The sequence below is a fragment of the Fusarium oxysporum genome, chromosome XI, assembly GCF_013085055.1.
Source record: "Fusarium oxysporum Fo47 chromosome XI, complete sequence".
In the NCBI taxonomy this organism is placed as follows: Eukaryota; Fungi; Ascomycota; class Sordariomycetes; order Hypocreales; family Nectriaceae; genus Fusarium; species Fusarium oxysporum.
The window spans coordinates 1124925-1148995 of NC_072850.1; the positions used below are offsets into that span (position 1 = coordinate 1124925).

At 48.1% G+C, this 24071-nt stretch overlaps 11 protein-coding genes across 11 annotated transcripts; 6 read left to right on the forward strand and 5 right to left on the reverse strand.

Moving 5' to 3' along the window:
* Positions 1–1591: 1591 nt before the first annotated feature.
* FOBCDRAFT_281269 (uncharacterized protein) lies at positions 1592–2146 on the reverse strand (the record flags this gene model as incomplete). Its single annotated transcript, XM_059611598.1, has 2 exons — positions 1592–1657; positions 1730–2146. The coding sequence occupies 2 exons, from the start codon at positions 2144–2146 to the stop codon at positions 1592–1594; spliced, it is 483 nt and encodes a 160-aa protein (XP_059466176.1).
* Positions 2147–4033: 1887 nt separating this feature from the next.
* FOBCDRAFT_265378 (Scytalone dehydratase) lies at positions 4034–4731 on the forward strand. Its single transcript, XM_031192425.3, has 4 exons — positions 4034–4068; positions 4139–4194; positions 4247–4288; positions 4349–4731. The coding sequence occupies exons 1-4, from the start codon at positions 4041–4043 to the stop codon at positions 4706–4708; spliced, it is 486 nt and encodes a 161-aa protein (XP_031031271.2). The 5' UTR covers positions 4034–4040; the 3' UTR covers positions 4709–4731.
* A 520-nt stretch (positions 4732–5251) lies between these two features.
* On the forward strand, positions 5252–7086 carry FOBCDRAFT_281271 (major facilitator superfamily domain-containing protein; the record flags this gene model as incomplete). The annotated part of the gene is made up of 3 exons (XM_031192426.2): positions 5252–5356; positions 5410–6901; positions 6965–7086. The coding sequence occupies 3 exons, from the start codon at positions 5252–5254 to the stop codon at positions 7084–7086; spliced, it is 1719 nt and encodes a 572-aa protein (XP_031031272.2).
* Positions 7087–7204: 118 nt separating this feature from the next.
* On the reverse strand, positions 7205–8586 carry FOBCDRAFT_281272 (aromatic prenyltransferase; the record flags this gene model as incomplete). Its single annotated transcript, XM_031192427.3, has 3 exons — positions 7205–7331; positions 7380–8480; positions 8534–8586. The coding sequence occupies 3 exons, from the start codon at positions 8584–8586 to the stop codon at positions 7205–7207; spliced, it is 1281 nt and encodes a 426-aa protein (XP_031031273.3).
* A 371-nt stretch (positions 8587–8957) lies between these two features.
* FOBCDRAFT_324245 (Alpha/Beta hydrolase protein) lies at positions 8958–10019 on the forward strand (the record flags this gene model as incomplete). The annotated part of the gene is made up of 2 exons (XM_031192428.3): positions 8958–9479; positions 9532–10019. The coding sequence occupies 2 exons, from the start codon at positions 8958–8960 to the stop codon at positions 9994–9996; spliced, it is 987 nt and encodes a 328-aa protein (XP_031031274.2). The 3' UTR covers positions 9997–10019.
* A 539-nt stretch (positions 10020–10558) lies between these two features.
* On the reverse strand, positions 10559–12309 carry FOBCDRAFT_147436 (cytochrome P450; the record flags this gene model as incomplete). The annotated part of the gene is made up of 4 exons (XM_031192430.2): positions 10559–11275; positions 11321–11456; positions 11520–12019; positions 12067–12309. 4 exons carry the CDS (start codon positions 12307–12309, stop codon positions 10559–10561), a joined length of 1596 nt encoding a protein of 531 aa, XP_031031276.2.
* Positions 12310–13018: 709 nt separating this feature from the next.
* Positions 13019–14019, forward strand: FOBCDRAFT_208323 (uncharacterized protein; the record flags this gene model as incomplete). The annotated part of the gene is made up of 3 exons (XM_054707506.1): positions 13019–13157; positions 13249–13478; positions 13528–14019. The coding sequence occupies 3 exons, from the start codon at positions 13019–13021 to the stop codon at positions 14017–14019; spliced, it is 861 nt and encodes a 286-aa protein (XP_054563481.1).
* A 297-nt stretch (positions 14020–14316) lies between these two features.
* Positions 14317–15982, reverse strand: FOBCDRAFT_192102 (uncharacterized protein; the record flags this gene model as incomplete). The annotated part of the gene is made up of 2 exons (XM_031192433.3): positions 14317–15597; positions 15647–15982. 2 exons carry the CDS (start codon positions 15980–15982, stop codon positions 14317–14319), a joined length of 1617 nt encoding a protein of 538 aa, XP_031031279.3.
* A 369-nt stretch (positions 15983–16351) lies between these two features.
* FOBCDRAFT_147839 (uncharacterized protein) lies at positions 16352–19388 on the forward strand (the record flags this gene model as incomplete). The annotated part of the gene is made up of 7 exons (XM_059608267.1): positions 16352–16949; positions 17048–17397; positions 17429–17706; positions 17758–17876; positions 18532–18606; positions 18668–19210; positions 19273–19388. 7 exons carry the CDS (start codon positions 16352–16354, stop codon positions 19386–19388), a joined length of 2079 nt encoding a protein of 692 aa, XP_059468055.1.
* A 423-nt stretch (positions 19389–19811) lies between these two features.
* FOBCDRAFT_281279 (uncharacterized protein) lies at positions 19812–20639 on the forward strand (the record flags this gene model as incomplete). The annotated part of the gene is made up of 1 exon (XM_031192435.2): positions 19812–20639. The coding sequence occupies one exon, from the start codon at positions 19812–19814 to the stop codon at positions 20637–20639; it is 828 nt and encodes a 275-aa protein (XP_031031281.2).
* Positions 20640–20951: 312 nt separating this feature from the next.
* FOBCDRAFT_281280 (uncharacterized protein) lies at positions 20952–22932 on the reverse strand (the record flags this gene model as incomplete). The annotated part of the gene is made up of 2 exons (XM_031192438.2): positions 20952–21105; positions 21170–22932. The coding sequence occupies 2 exons, from the start codon at positions 22930–22932 to the stop codon at positions 20952–20954; spliced, it is 1917 nt and encodes a 638-aa protein (XP_031031284.2).
* Between the last annotated feature and the right edge of the window lie 1139 nt (positions 22933–24071).

Here is a 24071-nt window from a genome sequence, read left to right on the forward strand (position 1 = left end):
AGATATATGCCGGCATATATGGGAGGTCTTAGCAGTTGCCGTCTAGAAATCTATTCGTGATTCAAGTACGTCCTTTTTCTATTTAATCCGTGTCTTTCTGTGACCTCTTCCAACATAACCCTCGCAGAAGCCATAACCTTGAAACCACCAATCGTTTTAAAATATAATTTAGCACTTTCTACCTTGAAGCATCTTCAAAATGCCGCGCAAAACGGAGGATTATTTCAACAACCACGTTGGAAAACAGTACTATTTCCACTTCATTGATGATTACTTGATTGCAGATTCATTAAAGTTCGTCGACGCTCTGCGGTGGCACTTTGGCCAGGAGGCAGAGGGGAACAGAGATTGGAGTCTTACCGGACCTGTTAATGGCAAATGGCGTATCCACGCATGGGTCCAGAGAGACCTTATCACTCAGCTCCGAACTAGCACGTCGTACACACACGACACAGGGCTGGCCTAATGGAATGTTCCACTAGTGAGCGATAGAGCTCGGTGTGGTAACGCCGTGCGAGATTCCGGAAGACCTCGATTAGATTACTTACATCTATATACAAGCAGTTACTTGTAGACATGGTGTTTGCACGGTGACAACTATTGAATTCGCTCCGGTTGGTTTTCTTTAATAATTATAACTGCGCTATATGACTGAACCCAGCTATTTGACTGTGGAAACGAGTATATTCAGGCGCCTAGTGAAGTTATTTGCTGTTAGGTACCCTACACCTAGACATTCGGAAGTGGAGAAGCAAAGGGCGAGAAAATGATTGGATCATGTGCGGTAGCGGAGCGGAAGAACGAAAGCCTCATCTTGAGACACGGCAACTGGCGAATGAAAACAGTAAACAGCCAGAGACCTCCAGAAGTACAAAATGACAACATTGAATAAAGGAACAAGAAGAAGCAAATTACCTAATAAGAAGCGACCTTTCTGAAGGAAGAGAGAGTTTTCATCACCGTGCACGTTGACTAGTCAGCCTCATCTAAGTCTCGCCGAGCGCAGCAAAAAAACTCTGCACTCGCTAAACAAACAGCTTAGTCACTGTATCCACAATACCTCTCTATAAAAGTCTGCTCTGTCGCCAACCATTTGGACTTTTCTTCTTTTCTTCTTCATGTCGACAATACTTCAGAGAATCATTTCTATAGTATTCGACCTTCTCTTGGTTCCCTAAAAGAGCCACAGATCCCACCCTGGTTGATGAATGAATATCCTCGATGCCCTAGAGTGAATACCCCTTTTGGTCCTCTCGATCTGTCCGCAAGGATGGCGGTGGTTGCTCTTTGAGTAGCCGCTGTATAGAGAGATGTTACTCTTGATGATCTCGGCCCCCAGAGCGGTCTGCCCTCGGGCGCGCTTTTGGGGCGGGCATTGATGGACGTCTGACAGGCTTCTTTTTTCGTTGCTTTCTGAGGCTTGCCTTGGTAGTGAGGAAGAAATGTGAACATTATGAACTGCACTGATACTCTCATCCTATTGAGCGTTGTAGGTGATGGGTTCCCAAATCACGCCCAATTGACGAGACCGAGAGGTAGCAGCTCCTGTATAACTGAAGCTGACTGCACTACTCCATGATAACAGGAATGATCAAATGGCTGTCGTACTTCCCTCCTGTGTGAACATGATGCCGCCCGATATTCTCATCTTCTGGTTCTGTCAAGCGACACAAGTCAGTCTCAGGTAGGCACATGTCATGTCCAGAATCGTTCAGCGCTATGCCCTCACCAGCAGCAAACACAGCCCAATCGGCCAGATGGGGATCTCAATGCGGACAGTTGTACCTGGAGTGATGGGCTGTCGAACGCGGTGGCTGTAAAAAACGTCTGTCTCGTGTGACGAGTCGTCGGACACAATGAGTCCGCCCTCTGCATTGAGAGAGATGTGGTGTGAAGCTCGGAGGAAGCCCTGCGGACCCCAGGTTTTGGCCGTGTTTACATCAGGTACCTGGTCAATAGCAGCAGGACAAGGATAGTTGAGATGTGAGAGCTGCCGGCCTTTGTTGTCGATCTTGCGGATCTGCACAACGACGTCGAAGTTGTCATGATCAGGGCATAACATAAGTAACACTGCTTTGGGGTAGCCAGCCAGCTCAGTTGTGACGTCAAACTTAGCTATAAAGGTCTGGCATTCGTTGAGTCCCATGTATGTTTTTGAGGTGGCCAAGACTTACCAATCCATTACTCAAACTCCTTCCTTCATAGGAGTTTATGTATTCCTGATTTGGTTCTAGATCCACCAGCGTTCCTGTTGTTCCATCAAGGTATAGAGTTCGAAGCCTTTGTCTTGTAAGGGGATAACTCCGCTCAGGCCTCTCGACAACAGTCGTGGCGGAACTCCCATCTGCCTCAAAGCCAAGCAGTTACAGCCGGACACGAGGCGTTGAGGATTCCCAGCTGGCCTTGTTGCCTGTGCAAGGTTTGCAATAAAAGTCGAAAAACTGCTGAAGTTCATCCGAGACGGATGGTCGATACATGCTGTGCCCTTGTCAGTCAACAGTTAACCAGCCATGTTCGGCCATGGGTATATGTGAGATGACGCAGCATCATATGAGAAGAAGGAAAGAAAGCAGTATTGCTTACACTCTTGGAAAGGATGGACTCGAAGCCATTTCTTTTCGGGTCTTGGCTTATCGGAAAGTCTGGAACGAGCCATAAGTGTGCAGCATGCTTGAGTATGAAGCAACAACATACATAGGAATATTATCGATGTTCTCAACAGGAATTCTCTTGGCCTTCCAGTAGTCTTCGTACAGTGGACATTTCTCGAGCATGGCACCAACATTCTCAACACCTTCAGGCCCCGCAAACCCATTTAAGATCATTCAGTGAAGGCCAGGGATATATAGGCGTCCTCCTCTGGCAACATAGTGACGAAACAGATCCGTATAACCTCCCCAGGGAGCGATGGCTTTCAGTGCAGGATGGTGCATTCTTGAAGCAAAGTTAATTTGCGAAATAGCCAACCATAAATTTCCTGCCATAACGATAAAGCCATTGCACCAAGGCTATTAGACAGCCAATCGATAACATCATAAATATCCTCTGCTTCTTGAATGCCCTAGCGCGCAATGACTCCTTTGCTATAACCAGCACCACGGGCATCAATATTCAACACAGCATAGCCACGTTCGGCCTACTCGGCAGGATCTAGGGCCTCGAACTTTTCATAGCTTGATATGCAATCAAGTGCGATTCCCGCTTGATAGGGTGCCATAAAGTCGTAATTTTGAGGACCAGTCCCAGTTTTACCATACGGGCTCCACGGAAGGATACACGGGACAGGCTATATATCTGATGTTACGGGGCGGAAGATATCTGCATATAGACAAGTACCATCGCGAACCGCAATGGCTCGGTCTCGCTCATATATAGTTTGTACACCAAATGGCCTTTGACCCGGAAAGCGGACATGGCCTGCTTCTAGAACTCGACGTCCCGGGTTAAAACCGTCATAATTATAACGGGGATACTCAGATGCTGGAGTGATTTTTGATATGATGGCATCGGGGAATAGTTCCTGGATTTTCTGGGGTTTGACAGGTGGGTGAGTAGTTGGTGTCATTTCGATATATGAAAGAGTGAGATGATTTGATCAAGTGCAGTCTTCTAGAAGATGCAGATGGAATAGAACCATGTAGCGCACCTAAAGACCATCTTATAAGATGCTTCTGAGTTGGACATATTCTTATTCGACTTCTCCGTTCTTAGACAGCCGGACCTGCCGGGCTGGCATAAGGGTTCTCGGCAGTTGCTGCTGCATATCTAAGCCAGCTCAAAGCCGTCTTACCCATGCCAGGACACACAAGGCTAGTTGGCAGACTTGACCGATTTTAGTTAGAGGCGGGGAAAATCCGCTATCGGGATACCGACGGAATGAGATCGGAAGTTCCGTAATCTATAACAACGATGTTTCTCTCATTGACTTTTAACAATTTTCCAGAGCTTTCCTTAAACCGATCAATATCAGTACTCCGCCCTTCAAATCTATACACGGCCATCAGTCGCTCCATATTTGTCGTCACTCATATATTGGCGCCATGGTTACTTCAAGAGTCGATCCCGCTGGTTAGTGGCCTTCGAGCCAGTCACTACCTTTCGATCTGAGCGAACGATGTTAATAAACTATATAAAATAGATGCTTTGCAGGTTGCTGCAATTACTTTCGACTGGGGAGACAGCCTCGACGCAAAGGTTTGTACGGTCATTCCATGTTAAGGACCAAACTTACCTAACCGACTCGCAGGACTGGGATCGCCTGGCCAGCATCGTCGCCCCAGAACTGGTTGTATGAGTTCCCGAAAAAAAAAACACTTAAACATTATTCTGCTAATATGATATCCTCAAGGTCGATTATACCGTCGTGACGGGTGAAAAGTGGGATGCCATGCCAGCTAAAGACTTTGTCGCCATGGTTTCAGACCCAGGATTTGTTGGCGACGCTCTTGTTGACAGCCAGCATTTTATCGGGGCTTCCAAATATGAAGTTCTCTCAGATGGCCGTATAGTCGGTACTCACCAGCTCCGAGCTGCCCACCAGCGATATACAGGGCCTGATAAGAAGACTGTTGAGGCCAAGGGCCACTGCCATGCTGTTATGCAACATACTTATGCAAAGGTTGATGGCGAATGGAAGTTGGCGGGCTTAAAGCCGACCATGTACTGGAATGAGCATGATTTTTCTAAGATTTTCAAAGGAAGCCAGTAAAGTGTGTTTATAATACGCGATAGCTCGAATATAGTTCATGCACTTTTCTAATCAATGCCATTCATGCCCTTGATGTCCAGATAAACCCCGATCGTTGATGTTGAGAAATGCTTCTTAACGGCTAAGATCAAAGCAAACTCTACTTCTCATCTCCCTCGTTTCATGCCTGGATAAACACGGTATATAGTGCTAATGCATATAGAAAAGAGAATTTAGTCTGATCGAAGTAAAACTGGAGTAAAACTCCGAGCTGCATGTGACAGTCAAAGCGCGTTACTTATCATCACCAAGACTGCGCCCGTTCACGCTAGAAAGCATAACGTGATAGGCAAGTTTGCGCCATGACCTTTCTGTTCGAAACATCACCATCTTGAAACTAAGGTTAATGTACCAAAATAAGGTTCAAGACGGAAATACAACGTCAATGCGCAGGACCCCAGATGCCGTCTCCTCGTGGCTTATAACTACCAAGACAGGTTTCCAGAAATATTCCAAGGCTTGGTTTCCTTCACGACATTCATTTAACTTCTACACTCTTTAATCATGTCTGATAGATCTTGGTGTGAGCATAGCGAAAGGGCCAATGAAGTTAGAAGTGAAGTTCAGGGGAATAATAAGGTGTCTATGAAGAGTTTGCTGTTATTACTTGTAAGTGCTATCTTCATCCTCTTTCACAATTGTGAGCTGAGATTTGCTTCTAGTCGATCAATCTGGTATACTTCGTCCATGTTGCCAATGTCGTTGGATCTGGTGCCTTGACCAGAGACATCTCCGCTGTTGTTGGCGGCGCCCACGATTCTGTCTGGTACAGTGAAGTGATCGCAATCTTGACAGCCCTTCTTGGCATTCCTGCTTCTCAAGCCGCCGATCTCTGGGGTCGCAAGACGATACTCGTTTGCTTAACGAGCTGTGGCTTTTTCGGGTCTCTCACTATCGCTAAAGCTTCATCTTCCGGTACAGCCATCGCTGGATTTGCCGTTTTAGGCATCTCATTCGGTGCGCAGCCGCTTCTCCATGCCATTTCTTCTGAGGTCGTTGCTCGCAAGTATCGTCCTTGGGCACAGGGCAGTATCAATGTATCAGCTTCTCTGGGAGCCATTGTCGGCCTTTTGATTGGTGGCGTGTTGACTAGACATGAGCATCATGATGGCTTCCGGGCCTACTGGTATATGGTTGCTGGCATATATGCAGTTGCGACAGTCGCATGTCAATTCTTTTACAACCCGCCTCCGAGAGCCTTGGAAATTGTTCTCACCGTATCAGAGAAAATGCGTAACCTGGACTGGGTCGGGTACGGCTTCTTGACTCCTGCGCTTGTCCTCTTCTGCATGTCTCTCGCTTGGAGTGGGAACCCATATTCATGGACAGACGCCCATGTACTGGCCACATTTCTCATTGGTGTACTTTCGGGAGTGGCCCTTATCGTCTATGAGACATCGATCAAAAAGAACGGCATGTTTCATCATCGTCTCTTTCGCGATCGGAACTTTGCACTAGCTTTGGGTTGCATCTTTGCCGAGGGCATGGCATTCCACTGTGGCAACAACTATTTCGCCTTTGAAGTCAGTGTTCTCTTTGCAACCGATAATCTTATCATTGGGGCCCAGTACAGCATGGCCTTCATAGCTCTGGGTATTTCTGCCATCGTGAGCGGTATATGGTGCTCCATCAGTAAGGCTTTGCGTTTCCCGATTATCCTGGCCTTTGGCTTCAAGATCCTGTTTATGGTCCTGATGGCTACTGTCTCCAAGTCCACACCTCAAGCCCTCATCTGGATATACCCCATAACTCTAGGTCTCGGATTGGGTGTTTGCATGCCAGCGCTGATTACAGTAGCTCATTTTGCAACACCTCGAGAATTGATCGCGATTACATCCGGTCTTATGATCTCTATCAGAAGTTTGGGAGGATCTATTGGGTTGGCCGTATTCAACGCTATCTTCTCTAATGGGCTCTCATCCAACTTGGCACCCAAGATATCTCATGCCGTCTTGCCACTTGGCTTCCCCGAAAGGGAGTTGCCTCAACTCATACCCGCCCTTGCCCATAACGATACAGTGGCGCTCAAACAGATTCACGGCATTTCTCCAGAAATAATTCACGCCGGGGTCGATGGCCTTCTGGAAGCTTACCGTGTAAGCTTTCGCGGTGTCTGGTTGACCACTGCGAGTCTATGTCTCGTCGCTAGCATCGGTGAGTGGATAACAAAGACAAGTGAACCTCAGGGAGAATTTGATTGCTAATCATTCATCTTAGCCGGTTTCTTTCTACGCGATCCCACTGAGAAGTTTACTTCCCAGATCGACGCGCCCATTGCACTGGATACAGAGGTTGTAGAGATCGAGAAGAGGACAAAGATTCCAGGCGATTCTGCTTAGGAGGCTATACATCCCGTGATAGGGACATTTCAGAGTTGTAAACTTTAGTACGATAGTGCAAGACATTAATTCCATTTCTTTATTATCAGCCACGTTTCTCCAACATTGCAATGCCCATTCAAGGAAACCTCACAAATGGTGCCACATATGTTGTCATGTACACCCCTTTCTTCTGTGAGAAGTTGAATGAGACAAAGGTATGCTCAGTTGGTGTCGTGACCGTATCATCAATGACATCACTCCCACTACAGCTATTAGCATCACGGTCATAAGAAAGATCAGTAATTACTTACTATGCATCCGACACAATCTTCTGGTATGTGCCCTCCTCACCCCAAGCCCATCCTCTTTTACGGAAGACCTTCTCCATTGCTTCGGTAGCATCCTTGTCGCTCTTGAAGTATTGGTTCAAAGGCACATAAATCTTGACCTCAGGGATGCCTTGATCAGGCCTAAGTTCCCAGCTGAAGCACGCTCCGCTGACATCAGGCTTATTCTCCAAGATCTTCTTTGAGAACTTCTCATCGAATTCCTTGTCCTCTGGCTCGTTTATGAGGATATGCCACATATCACGAAGAACCGCTAGACCATCCATTGTTGTTTTGTCTGTGACTTGACCTCCCAGGGTGACGTGCTGTACAACTGCTTCCCAGGTGTTGGACTGAGGTTCGATGTAGATTTTGACTCGGGCACCTTCTTCGGGACTTACGCAGTCGATACCAATAACCACAGTTAGCGGTGGGTCTTGGTACAACTTCCTCTGGTACCGCTCGATCATGTCGATAGCTGGTCCAAACGATGGACCAAGGGGATCAAGTCGTCGGATGAGATCAAATCCAGCTCTATCCGAGTTTTTCTTTGCTGTCATCCACTTGATAACAGGGTAGAAATATGCCTTCATAGTCTGCTTGTCCTCCTTGAGATCAAAGGCCAGAAACACCTTAGGTATGCGAATAGTGTCCTTCGGCATCTTCTCCGCTAAAATCACAGCATCTTCTTCGGATGGATAGAATTCGGCGGCAAACTGATTGAACCAGCGGAGATCAGCACCCGTCTTCTCGGCAATTCTTGGAATGGGATCTTCAGTGACACCATCTGAGCCTGGAAACACGGGTTCGTAGCAGAAACGGACGTATGAATTGCCGCCGTCACTATTGTTGAGGCTGGTTTCGAATGGTGAGCCATTCGGGGTCAAAAGTGATCTTGCACGATCTTTTGTAGGGGCGCGCCCCATGCTCGGAAGAATATAGGTGTCAAGGAACTCGAGATGAGCAGCTTGTTGTTCGGGAGTGTAATCTCCAACGGATTTGAGAAGAGATGCGAGAACCGGTTTGGTGTGTTTCGTCCAGAAGGCTATGCCATCTTCTTTGGCTTTGAGATCTGAGGGCTTATTACTGGTAAGTTAATTCGGTCAGTATATGAGGTATGCTCGGATTTTTTGTCACACCTTTCTCCTGTGCTTTGAAGACCTTCTTCGTGGTCCGTTGATGCTGCAGGCATTTTAGGATTAAGAGGCTCTAATGTTGATGCCATATCGCGAAGAGCTGTGATCTTGGTAGCCAGATTGGGTTATGAGCGAAGGTTATCAGCGCTGCCTGCTTTGCTGGAGATGATTTTGTCACTGCTGTGATGCTCTATCCGAGACAGCCGTAGGGGCTAAGTTCTGACGGCGGGGCCAGTGAATAACCCTTGTCAGTGAGAGAGATAGGCACCAGCTCACTGAGTTTTAGCGCACAGCTACGCGCAGCTTTTATAGCTCTGACTTGCAGTCCTTTCTTGACTCGGACAAAGCGGTCCAAAGAATCACAGTTCAATTAGTATCTCACTTCTGATTCGCAAATTTCGTTGCTAACGCTTACTCCATGTGAATCATGGACAATGTCGACAAGCGATTCACCACCAGCGATGGTGACACCTATGCCTACGACTACATCCCCCCCAAGGACAACAAAGAAACGTTTCTCTTCATTCACGGTTGCCCTTCTTCGCGCTACGACTGGCGATACCAATTTGAGGACCTCTCAGAGGCAGGTTACGGGGTTATTGCCCCAGATTGTCTCGGCTATGGCGATTCTGACAAATGCGCCGACCTTGAAGCTTACAATTTGAAGCGTCTCAGTGGGCACTTCATAGAATTGCTAGATCAGGAGAAGATTAGCAAGGTCATTGGCGTCTCGCATGACTGGGGATCTATGGTCATGTCTCGAGTTGTTGTTTGGCATCCTGAGAGATTTTCCAAGCTGGTGTTCATGTCTGCGGGCTATACAGCGCCTGGAGTGTTCTTTGACATTGATGGACTGAATGTCTGGAGTCAGAAGGAGCTTGGGTATATGCAATTGGGTTACTGGTACTTCTTCAACTCATATGATGCCGAGCGAGTCATCCTTGACCATGTATTTGCTTAACCCAGTATTCTGTCAAGCAAATTCGACTGACTACTTACAGTTGGAGTCATTCTTCCACCTCGCATACGCCGACGACAACGCCCTCTGGATAACAGGCCTTGCGGCCATTAATGGAACGCGAGAATGGCTGACCTCCGACAAGACATGTCCCCTCCCTCCATTTCTCACAGAAAGGGACAAGACCCGCTGGCTTGAGATAAACAGACGAAAGGACACCATCAAAGGTCTACTCAACTACTACCGTTGTCTCATGCGTGGAATACAGGCGGAGGATGAGGATCCACTGACAGATGAGCAACGCACACTCAAAGTTCCAGTTCTCGGCATCTGCGGTGGTGGAGATATGGTGACACGGGCGGATCAAATTGGGAGGGGTATCACACCATATGCAAGCAAGGGCTACAAAGAAGTGGTTCTCGAAGGAGCGGGACACTGGATCATGCTTGAGAGACGTGCCGAAGTTACAAATGTCTTGGTGGAATTTGTCCGTGAGGATTCATCATGAACTGCTGGGTTACAATACTGGTTATCACTGCATCATGTAGATAGTTAGGGGAGGACCAAGCGGGAATTTACAAAAGTACCAATTTATCTTGGAAACTTGGCTTGCATGATCCTACATCAAGATCACAAGTTTGAGGGATTAGATTACAATATGCATATGCGTCGCTGCATTCATCCTCTTCTGATGTTCTCTGCCAAGATTTTTATTCTGCTGCCTTGTCATCTGCGGGGTGAAGGATCAACGTCCATGTTCTATCTATGCGGAGTGTCAACGTTGTAAGCGGGGTTATCCTGTGGGGAAGTGAAATCAGGACCATGAAATATGTCATTGGAGGGGTTAATTAGAAAGGACTAAGGAAGAGGAGATGATCTGTTAGACTTTCAATGTGTTGATGCATGCTCGAGAGTCGGTCTACTGAGACATTTGGCTCTGGCCTATCGTGTTTGGGCGTATGTTGCGATCGGATTTGACATTCCTGTCACTCATTGCTCTATCGGGACATGACTGAGACTAATTTCTTACAGTTTGCTCTACATACATGCCGAGATCTATCTATGCCATTTCAAGCATGGTTCCTCTTCTTGAGCGTAATGAGAAATCGTCCGCATGGCTCGTCAATTGTAACCTTGCGAACATTCTCCGGTCTCTCGTCCAATCTCTCAAAGTCATAATCCATAAGCAGATGCGTCAGCGTAAGCTTAAGCAAGTTGCTTGTGAAGAACCTTCCAGGGCAAGCTCCCCTTCCAAGCCCAAAATTCAAGAAATCCGGTGAGATGTCCGTCATCCTAGGATGCTCAGGATCTTCCATTGATCGACGAGGATTAAACCCGCCAGGGTATGTCCTCTCATCTCTCTGATAGGCCTTGATAGGTGCAGCAAGGATGGCACCCTGCGGCACATGGATGCCGTTGGAGAAAGTGAAGCCGCCCTGTTTACCCACGGCTCGCTCAATGCCCGTCTCACCGATTGGGTTGTAACGAATGCTCTCTCGGATGAGTGAGTCCATTAGCGGCAGCCTTTGGAAGAATTCATGTGTAAATGCATCGCCTTTGGCCATTTCCTGGCTTATCTCGGCACGCAAGTCGCTGATCATGGCTTCGTAGTCGCCTGCGGGGAGTGAGATGAGGTCATATACCAAATTGGTCATTGTGACGAGGTTAGTGTACGATTGGACAAAGTTTAGAACCATCATTCTGGCGACGATGACCATTGGTTCGTACTCTGATGGGCCGTTGGGGTCCTTTTTGGCGGCCAGGATGATGGCGCTCAACATGTCATTCTGGAAATATCAGCCGCTGTCAAAAATATAGATCTTAGACCTTACAGGCAGATCCGGTTCAATGTCCTGTGCTTCGGCCGCATCAATGATAGCCATGCGCTCCTTCAGCACGGGCGTAGCGTGCTTGGCAGCTGTCTCAATGCATCGCATCAACGGGCGGCACATGTAAGGCAGCAGAAGCCTGTATAATGTCAGCATCCTATCAGTGCAATCGACAAGAAACCATTGTCTTGGAACTGCTTACGGGCGAAGAAATGGTGGGATAAATCGGGCGTACAGCGCTGACGCAAAGAATGTGGCGGCGTATTCAGCTGTAGCATCTCTGTACTCTTTGTTGTCACACAAAGGCTGACCTGAGATAATACGGTTGGCAGATCTGCTGAGAATAGCACTTGCTGTATCCCACATATTTATCTGCACAACACCATTGGAGTCAAGCTTTGAGGCGACATTGTCATCCAGAGCAGCCTTCATCTCCTCATTGACCATGGGCATTTTGTCTGCGACCTTCTGGTAGAGCTCTTTGTGAACAACATTTCTGTAGACGGGGTGAATGACGATATGAGGACCAAGGGTAGTGTAGTCAGGTACAAGGGCTTGAAGAGTATATCTCTTGAGAGAAATGTCATTCTCAGGTTGTTTGACATATTCATTCAGCAGTTGCTTTGGCACCATGAGCATGAAGCCCGTGCTGCAGTGGGGGATTGGAACGAGCTGAATACCTCCATGGCCAGCTTCAAGAATCTATCCTTATAAGCTTCGGACCCCAAAGGGCAAACAGTATAGCCTACCTTGCGATGAGTCTCCTTGAAATATTCTTGAGACTTAAGAGCAACTTCATATGATGCCTTCATGAATGTACCGACACCTTTCTTATCACCAGCCCAGTTGAACATCTGGTAATCCTTGGAGAGTGCCGCTTGAAAAGCAGGTTGCATGAGGTGTAGCAGCCATGCTGCAGTGGTACCAATGATTGTGTAAACAACAACCCGAGGCAGAAACGCGTGGACGGTAGTAGCAAGATCAACAGCCATTGTGACAAAGCCTGAGATTGGAAAGAATGATGAATTGTCCCAAAAGTGGAGGCTAAAGCTGCTTGTAAAAGTCTCACTAAGATGAGGGATGAGGTCAAGGGTAAAAGAATGTTGACTGGAACAAAGACCACAATACCTTGTTAATCCCCGCCCCACCTCGAGGATGCAACCGTCACTTTTTAGGATCCAACCTAAAGAATTTGGGGAGCCAATTACTTGTGTGAGAATGCTGCCGCCTGATGACGATCGATTTTGTTCTGTATGCAAGAGTCCTATCTAGGGTCGGATCGACTTCTTGGAAATATCTCGTCATGATTCAGAGTCTGCTTCAGGACTTCGCTTACATGACGAGGGCGGACAACCTTGCTCGGAGATATCCTTGTCGCAGGGCGTGGGAGGCTTGGGATGCATCAGTTACATGCTTTTGGCGGGACTTACTGATGGCTCTTGATCAATGATGGAACAGCTTGGCGAGAGGAGTTAGGTCGGAGTGGCCGTGGATCACTGGTAGACTTGCTATTTGATGCCGAAGCCGACAGACGTCAGTGTAAGCGGGAGGAATTGTCGGTGATTGTCCGCGTGAAAGCATGACAGCCCATCCTAAGTTGTAATTCTCTTCTCGCCCTTATGACGTTTATTTGCCTAGTACCTTTCCTTTGACAACCTTTCCATCTGCTGATCACACTCTCGGCTTTGTTCAACATCAAACATGTCCAGGACGAATACCTTCTACAGCCTCGGTGTAATGCCTGCATTGATGGGACTGGGGCATCTGGCTCCAGCCATAGGTGCTATACAGACTGCAACAGGCTCGTATCACTTTCCTGTGAGGCTACTTGGACTCATTGGTACCATATCAGCTGTTGTTGACTGCAAGTCATACTCTTAACTCTATTCAATTCCATCCGAAGAATATGCTACTGACAATCCCCTCTGTAGCCATGGACACATACAAAGACCTCTCGCCATCAAACCGACCTGCCAAGTGGATATGGAATCTTTGGGTATACGGTCTCTGGGCCATTGTCCTGGCCTGTACTGCAACGTTAGACCTTCACACAATATACGACATATATCGTGTCCTACCTCTTGGTCTGGCTTGGGGAATCCCTTGCGTCCCATTGTACTCGATCTCCAAAGGATGGATTCTAAGCAAGCCCAAAACTCTGGTAAGCTCAACACTCATTCTATACACATGACATATCCTTACACTTTTAGCTCTTTGAAGCAAAGTCTTTGGTAGTCGCATTCTGTATGGCAAGTGTTTGTGCCGAAGCCAGCATGGCTTATTGCTGTCGACAAAAGGAGTACCAATGTGCGAGCAGAGATTTACGAGCAAGAAGCTTTTATCTCGCCGTCTTATACCAATTCTTCCGTGAGACATCATGCGACATCAGAGATATTCCGGAGGATACCAAGGAAGGTCTCAAAACATTGCCGGTCAAGCTTGGCAAACAGAACACGGTATTACTCTTGGCTACGGTAGGCGTTTTAGCCGAATCACTACTCACTCACGGTATCGACATAACAACGTCAGGAATTAACGTGAAAGCGCCATTGATTGCCCGTGCATTCTTACGAGTTGGTCTGACAATGACGTCGTATTGGCAAGTCTTGAGGTTCCCCAGGCAGAACTCATGGGCTTGGGGGTCTATGTCACTTCTGGGACTGGCTCCGGTGCTTTTTGCACAAGCTGCTCTTCGTGACTGACTGAACAACATCGAGGGGACGATTCTGGAAATCTCGAAAATTTATTAAGCCTGCATATGAAGATCGTGATGCGAACAACCGGGGAGTTTTGGAGATGCCCTTAGATATAGATAGCGATTGAATAGAGTGCAATCTGACAACGTCTCAATATCTCACAGTTTTCATCGAAGAAATCGTCATGCTATATCAAGATCCTTTAATCGGACAAACAAAGTCGCTACCTCATCTAATCCGAAAGTTGAGTCTAAACTATTCAAGCTATCGCAGCCCCTCCCAGCTGAAAATAAAAGATCACTGTCAAAGTTTAGGCGCTCTGCCAGCATGGCTGAGCTGCTCAAGGTAATCCATCAAGTCTGTCCACATCTCTTGCGGCAACGAGTTGGAAAACCAAGTGTTCCCTTCATAGTCCTTACCAACCACTACAAACACGCTCGATATGGCGGAGACAGTATTGTGTCCGGGATCAGAAGCTTGATAATACACAGGATGTCCCCTCTTCCCCCTTCTAGACTCAGGGCGTACCTCCTGTTCTATCGCGGGACTGAAGTCCAGCTTCTCAGCAAGGTCACCCTTGGTCCAATTTGACATGAACTGGGCAGCCATGTTGGTGCTTCCAAAGACGACGGGCATACTGTTCGTCTTCATAGACTCCACTGAGAGCGCCGTTGAGGCTTTCAGCTGTTCCTCTGTGGTCTGTGCTTGTATGGCCTCTCGCACTTGGAGAGCAAGTTTCCCCAGTGGCAGGTCCAAGATTTCGTTGGCGCGACAGAACACAAAGGCATTGGTAGGAGAGTTCTGCACGTATGCCTTGTCTGGCAAGAACACCGATCGGGCTCGACTTCGAGGGTCAACAGCCATGATAGTTGCCAGCTCCCGATTCGTGCCCCGACCTTGATACTTGGCTAGCATGAGACAAGAGAGAGCGGCGAAGATATCACCCTCGCTGATGAAAGGCTTGTCATTTATGGCTTCCTCTTCTAGGTGACTCCTAGCTTGCTGCATCATCCTTCTAATTGTATCTTTCGGGATGCACAGAGTCCGCGACCGAATGTTGCCGGATCTCCACGATTCATACAAGCTCCGTAAGCCCCAGACTTTGAAACGCCAGCCATCAAGGATCTTATCTGCAAGAACATGGGGCTCCTTGCGCGGCGATTTGAGCATATCGTCAAACACATCTTTCCGGTATCCTGGCATTGGGATAACAGCTTCTGGCTTCCCGGCCAAGACCTGACTCCAAGCCTCGAATATGGCAGACAACCCCATCAGGTCAGTTGTTACATGGGAAAATGTCAAGTTGACAAGAGTGCCGTCAGTGAAGGTTTGCACATGGAGACAGAATTGAGGGATGTCAGAGTGAACAAAATCGTCCATGTTGCGGGGCGTCTCGGGGCGGAGTCCAAGAGCACAGAATTCTTTCGGTCCAGTATAAGTAGAGATACTCCCGGTTGGCTTGGGTAGTCTGGAAGCCAGCGGATGTTCTGACATTGGGGTTTCAAACTCTTCTTTGGTGAAATAAACTGCTGGCCTGTCGTTTGTAAATTCTCGTGGAACATGTATTTCGAGTCCGCCATCTGGCTGTATGCGGGTCAATATCGAGAAACTTCTTGGAGCCGTGAGAGCATACCCTTTGCCGAAACCTTCCACCTAATCTCCGCCATCCCTCCATTTCAAAGAGCTTGGACAGAGCGTCGCTCAGTTTATGGGGGTTCAATACGTCTTCAAACTGCAAAGTCCATACCAATACGATTCCCCGCGCCGCTGCAGTATCGTCGAACAAGTGCACCGGAATGATGTCATCTGACTCAACAGTGTCCGGGAGAGGATGTCGCTCTTCCTTCTTGGAGAAAGGTAGGTAATTGAGCAAAGCCGACATTGCCGTTGAGAATACAAACTTTGCAAATTGGTGCAATAACTGCCATGATGCGGGGGAAATTTGTTGATCTGTACGAGTTGCCGCCATGATAACAAGCGAGATGCCAAGCTGGATGGCAAGGTAGCATGCAAAGGATTACATTCCCTGCTCTTCCTCTATGGTGCGGGGTTTTGGATGCCCCTCCTCTACCCTAGCAAGGCAGCAGTTTAAGAATTGGCTAATCTTTTCAAAGGATAGAGCTCCAAGGCAAGGTAGTTTGAATGGCTGACGAGCTGGAGGAGCTGGTGGAATTGGTTAAGCGAAGTTCACCTAGTTCAATGTACAACATGAGTTGACGTGGAGGCAAGCAGACACCTGCCTTGGTTTTCTGTGCAGAGAAATGTGAGGCAATTCACTGTCTTTTTAAGTAACCTGTGAATAGTGTCAGAAATAATTGCAGTGAACATAGGGTTCGCCATGTTTGCCCGGCTCCTCTTATTTACAACCTTGCTAGCTGTGTCTCTGGCTTACTTCCTATCCCGCGAGACCTCGACAGAACATGCGCCATATGTCCAAGGAAGAAACAAAACCGTGCTTTTCCTCACAAACAGCGAGCATGGTCTATCCAATGTGCACCTTGCAACTGCATTGGCGATACTAGAGAATTACCCAGATGTAGAAGTTTATTTTGCTTCATTTTCGTCTATTGAGCAAAAGTTGGAACGAGTTTCCTCATTCGCCAAGATCAAATCTCCTCATGCGAGAGCCATCGTTTTCCACGGTCTCACCGGTCTGACATTTGTGCAGGCAATCGCCAAAGAAGGTCGAAGCTTCATCTCCCCTCCAGGGTGGAGAGGTATCGCTACTTTGGCAGAGCACATACAGCTTTGGATATCGCCATGGACATTTGAAGATCATGTATACTTGTACAAAGAGCTTGGTAGCATTATCGATGAGGTCGACCCAGCAGTTATCGTGCTCGACAGTTGGTTCCGGCCAGCTATAGATGCCACGCGCAAGAGGAATAGGCAGCATGCCTTCATCACGCCGAATACTCTTGTAGATCATTTCTTAGGTATACAGCCGCTCTGGACCAGGTTATGGAAATACCCTGCGTAAGTCGCTTGCGTCAACTGAGATTGGCTGATCCTAATAGCAATAGCCCATCGTCAGGCTTTCTCTCGCCGATTCCTCTGGTGAACATCCCAGAAAATGTATACATGAATATTCGTTATATCTACAGCGCAATGTTTACGCCAGATGCTTCAAAAAAGAAAGCTCGACTTCAAGAGATTGGTCTAGGAGAACCTATGAACTTGTTCGGAATGAATCGGCTAGGTGTTCCATGGATTACCCAAAACACACAAGGCGCCATGATCCCAGTTGAAGTTATTCCGCCAAATGTCACCTGTGCTGGGCCAATCATCCTATCAGGGCCGCCAGCTCATCAACAAGATCCTGAAACTGCAACTTGGCTCAAGAATGCCCCTACAGTTCTCATTAATCTCGGTAGTAATCTTGCTGTAGGTCATGAAGAATACAAGAATTTCACAGGTAGCTGATGTTTGGCAGTATGACGAAAGTCGTGCTGAAGTCATGGCGATCGCCATAGCGGCGTTACTATCCTCTACTAATTACCAGGTCTTGTGGAAATTTAATAAGCTGGGGGACTTCTCTGATGATTTCTTGGTGCACTTGAAGCCCTACCTCGACAACGAGCGACTAAAAATGCCAAGTTGGCTTGTAGCAGACCCGTCGTCACTTCTCGATACTGGGAACATTGTTACTTCAGTGCATCATGGCGGTTCGAACTGCTATCACGAAGCCCTCGCGTAAGTAAATGCTCAAGACTACTCGGCAGACAACCTCTGACCATTGCAAAGAGCCGGTGTTACGCAAGTTATACTTCCTCTATGGGCCGATCTTTATAACTACGCTGCTCTAGCTGAGACAAGTGGCATTGGGGTTTGGGGTTGTAAGGATTCAACGCCCAACTGGATGAGTGAGTGCTTGTCGGATGCTTTTATGGAAGGAATAGGTGGTTGTGGTGAGAGTCTCTTACAGCGACAAGCAAAATGGCTGGGTGATAGGATTAAAGCAGGGAAGAAGGGGCGTGATGTAGCAGCTGATGAGATTGCCAAACTGGCATACGTGAAATGATCAGAGGGGTCTCAGTAGAGCTTCTGCAAGGCAAACAAATCCAAGAATGCTAGGTTCTGGTTCATTTTATGCTGCTAAGCAGAATCCACTCGATAAAGCATTTTTTTATCAATGTGTTTGTCCCTGTCTTGCTGTTCCGTGATCATAGAGCTGAGTATCTCGTGATGGAGCCAAGTACCATCTGATTACATAGAATGCAAGCGCCTCAATCAGCACGCTACCTGTAAAGTGGTCCGTTTGATTCACTAATGCCCCTGTAAGCGATACGCCTGCTATACGCTTGCCGCTAGTTAATAATACGCCTCTAATACGCAATACGCCAACCAAGAACAGCGTATTCTTTCGACAGGATTAGACGCAGAAATAGAAGTTACCGCAGTAAAAAAAGAGATAAAAAGCGTTAAATATGTGTCTCTCTCCCTGATTCTAGAAAAGTAGTTACTTCTAACCCCAAATATTATTGTTTTGCAGAATGAAAGCTTTTCTTTTTTCCTCAGCATTCTTCGCAATCGTGGCATCTGCCCTGCCAGATCCAAAGGGTCATGAGTTCCGCGCCGCAGGACCCTACGACAGTAAGCCGTTCATATTAGACTGGAAAACTGACCAAAATGTTAACATTGTGTCTCACTACAGGTCGATCACCATGCCCAGGCCTCAACGCTCTCGCCAACCACGGTTACCTTCCACGCGATGGTGCAAACATCAATTACGACATGATCAATCATGCAGCCCAAGCCGCTTATCATTTCGAAGATGGCTTCTACATCGATGCCGTCAACATGGTGTTTCAGCTTGATATCTCCACCACAAGCCGACCCAACGAAACGTTCCATCTCCGAGACCTGGCTCAACATGACCAGATCGAGGTCGATGGCTCTCTCACTCGAAACGACATCTTCTTCGGCGATGATTTGCACTTCGATGCTACTGTCTTTGATCCCGTCGCACGCGATCTTGGGCTGGATAAGATTAGCCGTAAAGATAAATTTGTCACAATCGAAACAGCGGCCAAAGCAACGAAAAATCGACTGGACCTTGCCAAACGTGCCAATCCGGAGTTTAATGTCTCTGTACATCAACACGAGACGGAATATGGCACTACTGCACTCTATCTTCTGACATTGTGGGATGAGCACCAAAAGGCAGCACCAAAGCATTGGGTTAAAGCATTACTTGGTAAGACCGCTCTCTCAATTTTGAGGGTTAATTTTGTAGTGATATGGGCTAACTAGTTGCAGGCGAGGACAGGATTGCTTATAGAGAGGGATATAATAAAGGGAAATCGGTCAAGACGAATAAGCAAGTTGGTGCTATGACTCAAGCTGTTCGAGCGGTCGTTGGGTGGAAGCCTTAGTTGAAGATCTATTTACAGACTTAGGGGAAGATAGATAAAATTTTAATGCTATAATTATCTGTGAGATAAGTTCTCAAAATACACTTTACTACGGGACTGTTAGTTATACTTTGTATAAGAGTTAATCGCGCCAAATAATTCTACCACGCTAGAAGGAGACCCAATACCCCTCCTCGTCGCTGCAGAATGACAACCATGAAAGGACTACTAGCCGCCTTGCCTTGAAATGGACAACACGCATCGATGGACGACACAATATGCACCGCGATAAGAACTTATCGCTATTAATTCTCTTTCAAAAGTTCAGATTCAATGACGTAACGTGACGTCTTCAGTACGTGCTCATGACGCCCGTATCTCTGACGATATTACCACTCGACTCCCGTTCCCATGAACCAGATCAAACCTCATTGCAACACCATCATGATGCCTAAAACAGCCGTCGTCAGCGGCGGAGCCCGTGGTATCGGCCGCACCCTCGCACGTTATTTCCTTGAAAAACACTACCGTGTCTTCATCCTCGACATAGACGAGCAAGAACTTACTCACACAACACGCACGCATCTCAAGTCCTACTACGACTCCAAAGCTGTTGACTCAGCCATCTGCGACTTATGCAACACAGATGAGATTTACGATAGAATCCAACAAGCAGCCAAATTTCTGGACGGCCATATTGACGTTGTCATCAACAATGGCGGTATTGCGTCACCGCATTGGAAAGATGGCAAGACTATGGTTGATCGAGAGACGTTGAAGGAGTGGCAAGCGTACATTGAGACGAACCTCACGGCGCCATTTGTGGTCTCTCAGGCTTGTATCCCGTTCATGAAGAATGAGAAGGATACGGGGCCTGTTACGGATGATAGCCACAGCACTGCTGGGCCTTGCATCATCAACGTGGGATCGTTCCGCGCAAAGCAGAGCGATCCAAACCAAGAAGGCTATGCATCCGCAAAGGCTGGTCTGTTGGGTCTTACGCACAGCATGGCTGTTAGTCTGCAGCCCTTTGGGATCAGGGTGAATCTGGTTGCGCCGGGTCGTATCAAGGCAGGTCATGAGTCGAAGGAGGGTGATGAGAAGGGTGTTGAGTGGGCGCATTTGAACGAGGATAAGGACGTTGAGGATCACCTTACGAATAGGGCCGGAAGACCGTTAGATATTGCTCAGGCTGTTGAGTATCTGGTCAACGCTGGCTTTGTGACAGGTCAGGATCTCATTGTCGATGGAGGCGCAGTCATGATCAAGTAGTTCAAGTACAAGCCAAAAGTCATCACGTCACAGTCACGAGAGAAATAAAAGTGTTCGTAATCATTCATATTCATATTATACTCATACAGAGCATTAGCGTTAAAGTATTTCTTTGAGTGGAGTTGTGACTGTTTCATCAGTCAGGGTATAAGATAGGCTTCTTCCAAAGCTGCATTAGTCGGTTGAACCGTTCAGGAATCTTTCATCCTGCAAGTTCAAGTTCAAGTTTGTGAGTGGAGATGTTATGTCATAGATCAAAGGAACCGCTTTGATCATCCCGTAAAAACGCCTCATGTACTGTTTGTTCCTCGCTTAGTCGACACCGCTGTCAGAGTCGTCAACAACAGCCGGCTTCGGCTTGGTCTCTGTAGCTGTAGCTGTAGCTAGTCTCAGGGGGCCCAGGGCAGGGCCGAGTCGTGCTCCCGGGGCGGGCCACTTGTTGGGGCCGAGAATTTGAGGCTTGTTTCTGTGATCGTGTTAGTATACGGTACTTGCATACGGTGTCAAGGGACCGGGCAGTGGGGACGTACGCTTGCTCCTCGGCGGCAGCATCCTTCTTCTTTTGCTCTTCCTTTTGTTGTTTGCGGAGAGCACGGCGAGCATCCTTTTCCTTGCGCTCAGCAGCGCGCTTCTCCTTCTCCTCAATACGCTTCTTGGCCTCGGCGAGCTTTCGCTCCTTCTCCTGGACATCAGCGCGTCTCTTCTCATCAGCCTTGCGCTTCTCCTCCAGACGCTTCTTCTCTTCGAGCTTTCGCTCTTCCTCAATACGTCGCTCCTCTTCAAGACGCTTCTCCTCCTCGATTCTCTTCTTCTCCTCAAGTCTCTCGCGCTCCTTCTCCTTCTCGCGCTCCTCGGCGGCCTTTCGTCGACTCTCGGCCTTCAGCTTCTTCTCTGCAAGGCGACGCTTCTCTTCGACCAACTTCTTCTTCTCCTCGAGCTTACGCTTCTCCTCAGCGCGTTTCTTCTCTTCAGCACGTCGCCTGTCCTCGGCTCTCTTCTTCTCATCAAGCTTCTTCTGTTCCTCGAGTCGCTCTCTCTCACGCTCCTTCTCCATCTCCTCAATCCTCTTCTTCTCTTCAGCCTTTCGCTTCTCCTCTAAGCGGATGCGTTCGCGCTCATTCTCCTTCTCGCGTTCACGCTCTCTCTGCCGTTCCTCTTCTCTCTCGCGCTCCTTCTCATGCATCCTCAACTTCTCCTTCTCAGGATCTGAGCCTGGGCTTGGACTCTTGATCTTCATTGAGGCTCGGGCTGATTCGTAGTCCTTGTACCGGTCCCTTCGGTTGTCGTTGTCAAGTTGGCTGAGATGTCGGCTATGGCGTCGCTCTCTTGCGCGTTCAGGATCGACACTTCTGGTGTATGACCTCTCCTTCTCGCCGCGGTCAGAGTCACTGTTCTTGGGGGTAGCTGCCTTGCGCTCGTTGTGCAGTCGTCGACGCTCTGCTCTCCGAGCCTCCCGGTCCTCATCGCGACGTTTGTCTTCTTCAGGAGCGCGAGGAGTGTGGCTATGTGAGGCTCGTGAGTGCTCACGACTACTCTTGTGTCGCCTCTCACCGTCCACGCGACTAGATCTCCTCTCGCGTTCGGCATACTCAGGATCGCGATGCCTGATGGAGGCAGAGGTAGAGTGTCTCTTGTCAAGAGTAGGTCGTTCTCTCATAGACCTGCGCTTCTCCCTCTCCCGTTCCTTGTCCTCTTCATCACTTCGTCCAAGGAACCTCCGTGAGAGGCGACGAGACTCCTTCTCATCGCTTCTCTCTTCTCTCTCCTCACCTTCGCGTCGCTTGTGTCGTCTGTGTCGCGTGCTTGGACTACCTGCTCGGCTTCTGTCACGAGTATGGCGGTCTTTCTCAGTGCGACCACGCTCTTCATGTTCCCTGTGTCGACGACGACGTTCTGATCTTCTGGCCTCCCGCTCCTCGGGTGTCTCGGTTTCAGACCGATGACGCCTGACCCTTCGGTCGGGACGTAGAGTCGGTTCATCCGCCGCCTCCGGGCTGACCTTATCTCTGTTGAGCCATTGTCGCCACGACGACTGACGCTTCTCCTGGACAGGCCTCTCAACAACAGGCCTGCCCAAAGTCGGTCTACCCAGCGTGGGTCTGTTGACCACCAACCCGGGATCGTCTACCTTGTAGGCAGGAGGGGGCTCAATGAAATCGACAGTGTTCTGAGAAGTGTCACTGTCAGACTCGTCATCAGTGAAGACCTCCCAGTCAGACACGTCACGGACGACGGGAGCGGGAGCTTTGGCGGCAGAAATCCCTGGACCTTTGACACGACTCTGATGGGCCATAGCAGTCTGTGAGACGATGTGTTAGAGGATTAATGATACGATCATGAGTGGGGGTTTATTATTACCTAGGCAACCCAACCCAAGAGACGTAAATAGTGCAGTGCAGAGTTGAAAGATTTCAAGGGGGCTGGCGGGCGTGATGCCTGCTAGATAGGATAGTTAAGGAAGATTTGGTCACTGACGCGACACGACAAGGCCCGGAAATTACTCTTCAGCCACGTGGGGCGTTTTGTTCAAGGGTCTATGTAAATAAAGCGTCACCACTAATTTCTCGCCGTTCCAACGGCCTGTGCGCTATGTTTTGTCTGTTTTTGTTTGTTTTTGTTTACCAAGAGACATGAAATATCTCAAGATCAGATTCTTTCAGTTTTTCCAACTCAGCCTGGACGATGCTGAGTTAAAAATAATGTTGTTTTGAGAAGAGCGGTGAGCATTGACAAGTCATGGGTTGTGGCTAGATGGGTCATGAGGTTTGACTGGAGGGTTATCGAGGGGGGTTGTGGCTGGTGATATCTGAGGAAGAGGGTGTGTGGCTGGGGAAATTGCGCAATTTAAACTGTCTAACTTGAACAATTCTCGTGTTATTCTCGTGTCCTTGCCTGATATCTGAGAGAGAAAAGAGGCGAAAACTAAGAAACTGAAACAGAGACTCTTATACAATTCGAGAAAAGACTCGCCAAACTTGCTGAGTGACTCATACTGGAGTCATGCGCTGGTGAAGTTTTGGATCATGTACGTGTCAAGCCACATCGCCATCTGCGATAGGCTGCTAGATCTGAGCTAAACTTGGAAGTGGAGATAGCGGTAACGGACGGGCTAGATCCCGTTTAGCTCCGAGCCGAGGTGAGTCTAAATAATCCCTCACCAATTGTTGACGACAGCTGTTTCAGATTATTGCTTTGTTGTTCATGCCTCTAAGCAAATAACACGATATTATGACTCTGAACGAGACACATCGACAAGAGGGTGACTCAGTTAGAGGGGAGGGAGTTGGAGGGTGCCAAAGTTGGAGGATAGGTAGCAGATTCGAAGCAACATGCATGAGACAAATTCTGCAGCATCAACTCACTGAAACAAGGCAAATGGTTCGATATATGCATGATTGAGACTCGTGACAACTTGCAGCGTCTCTGTTGATC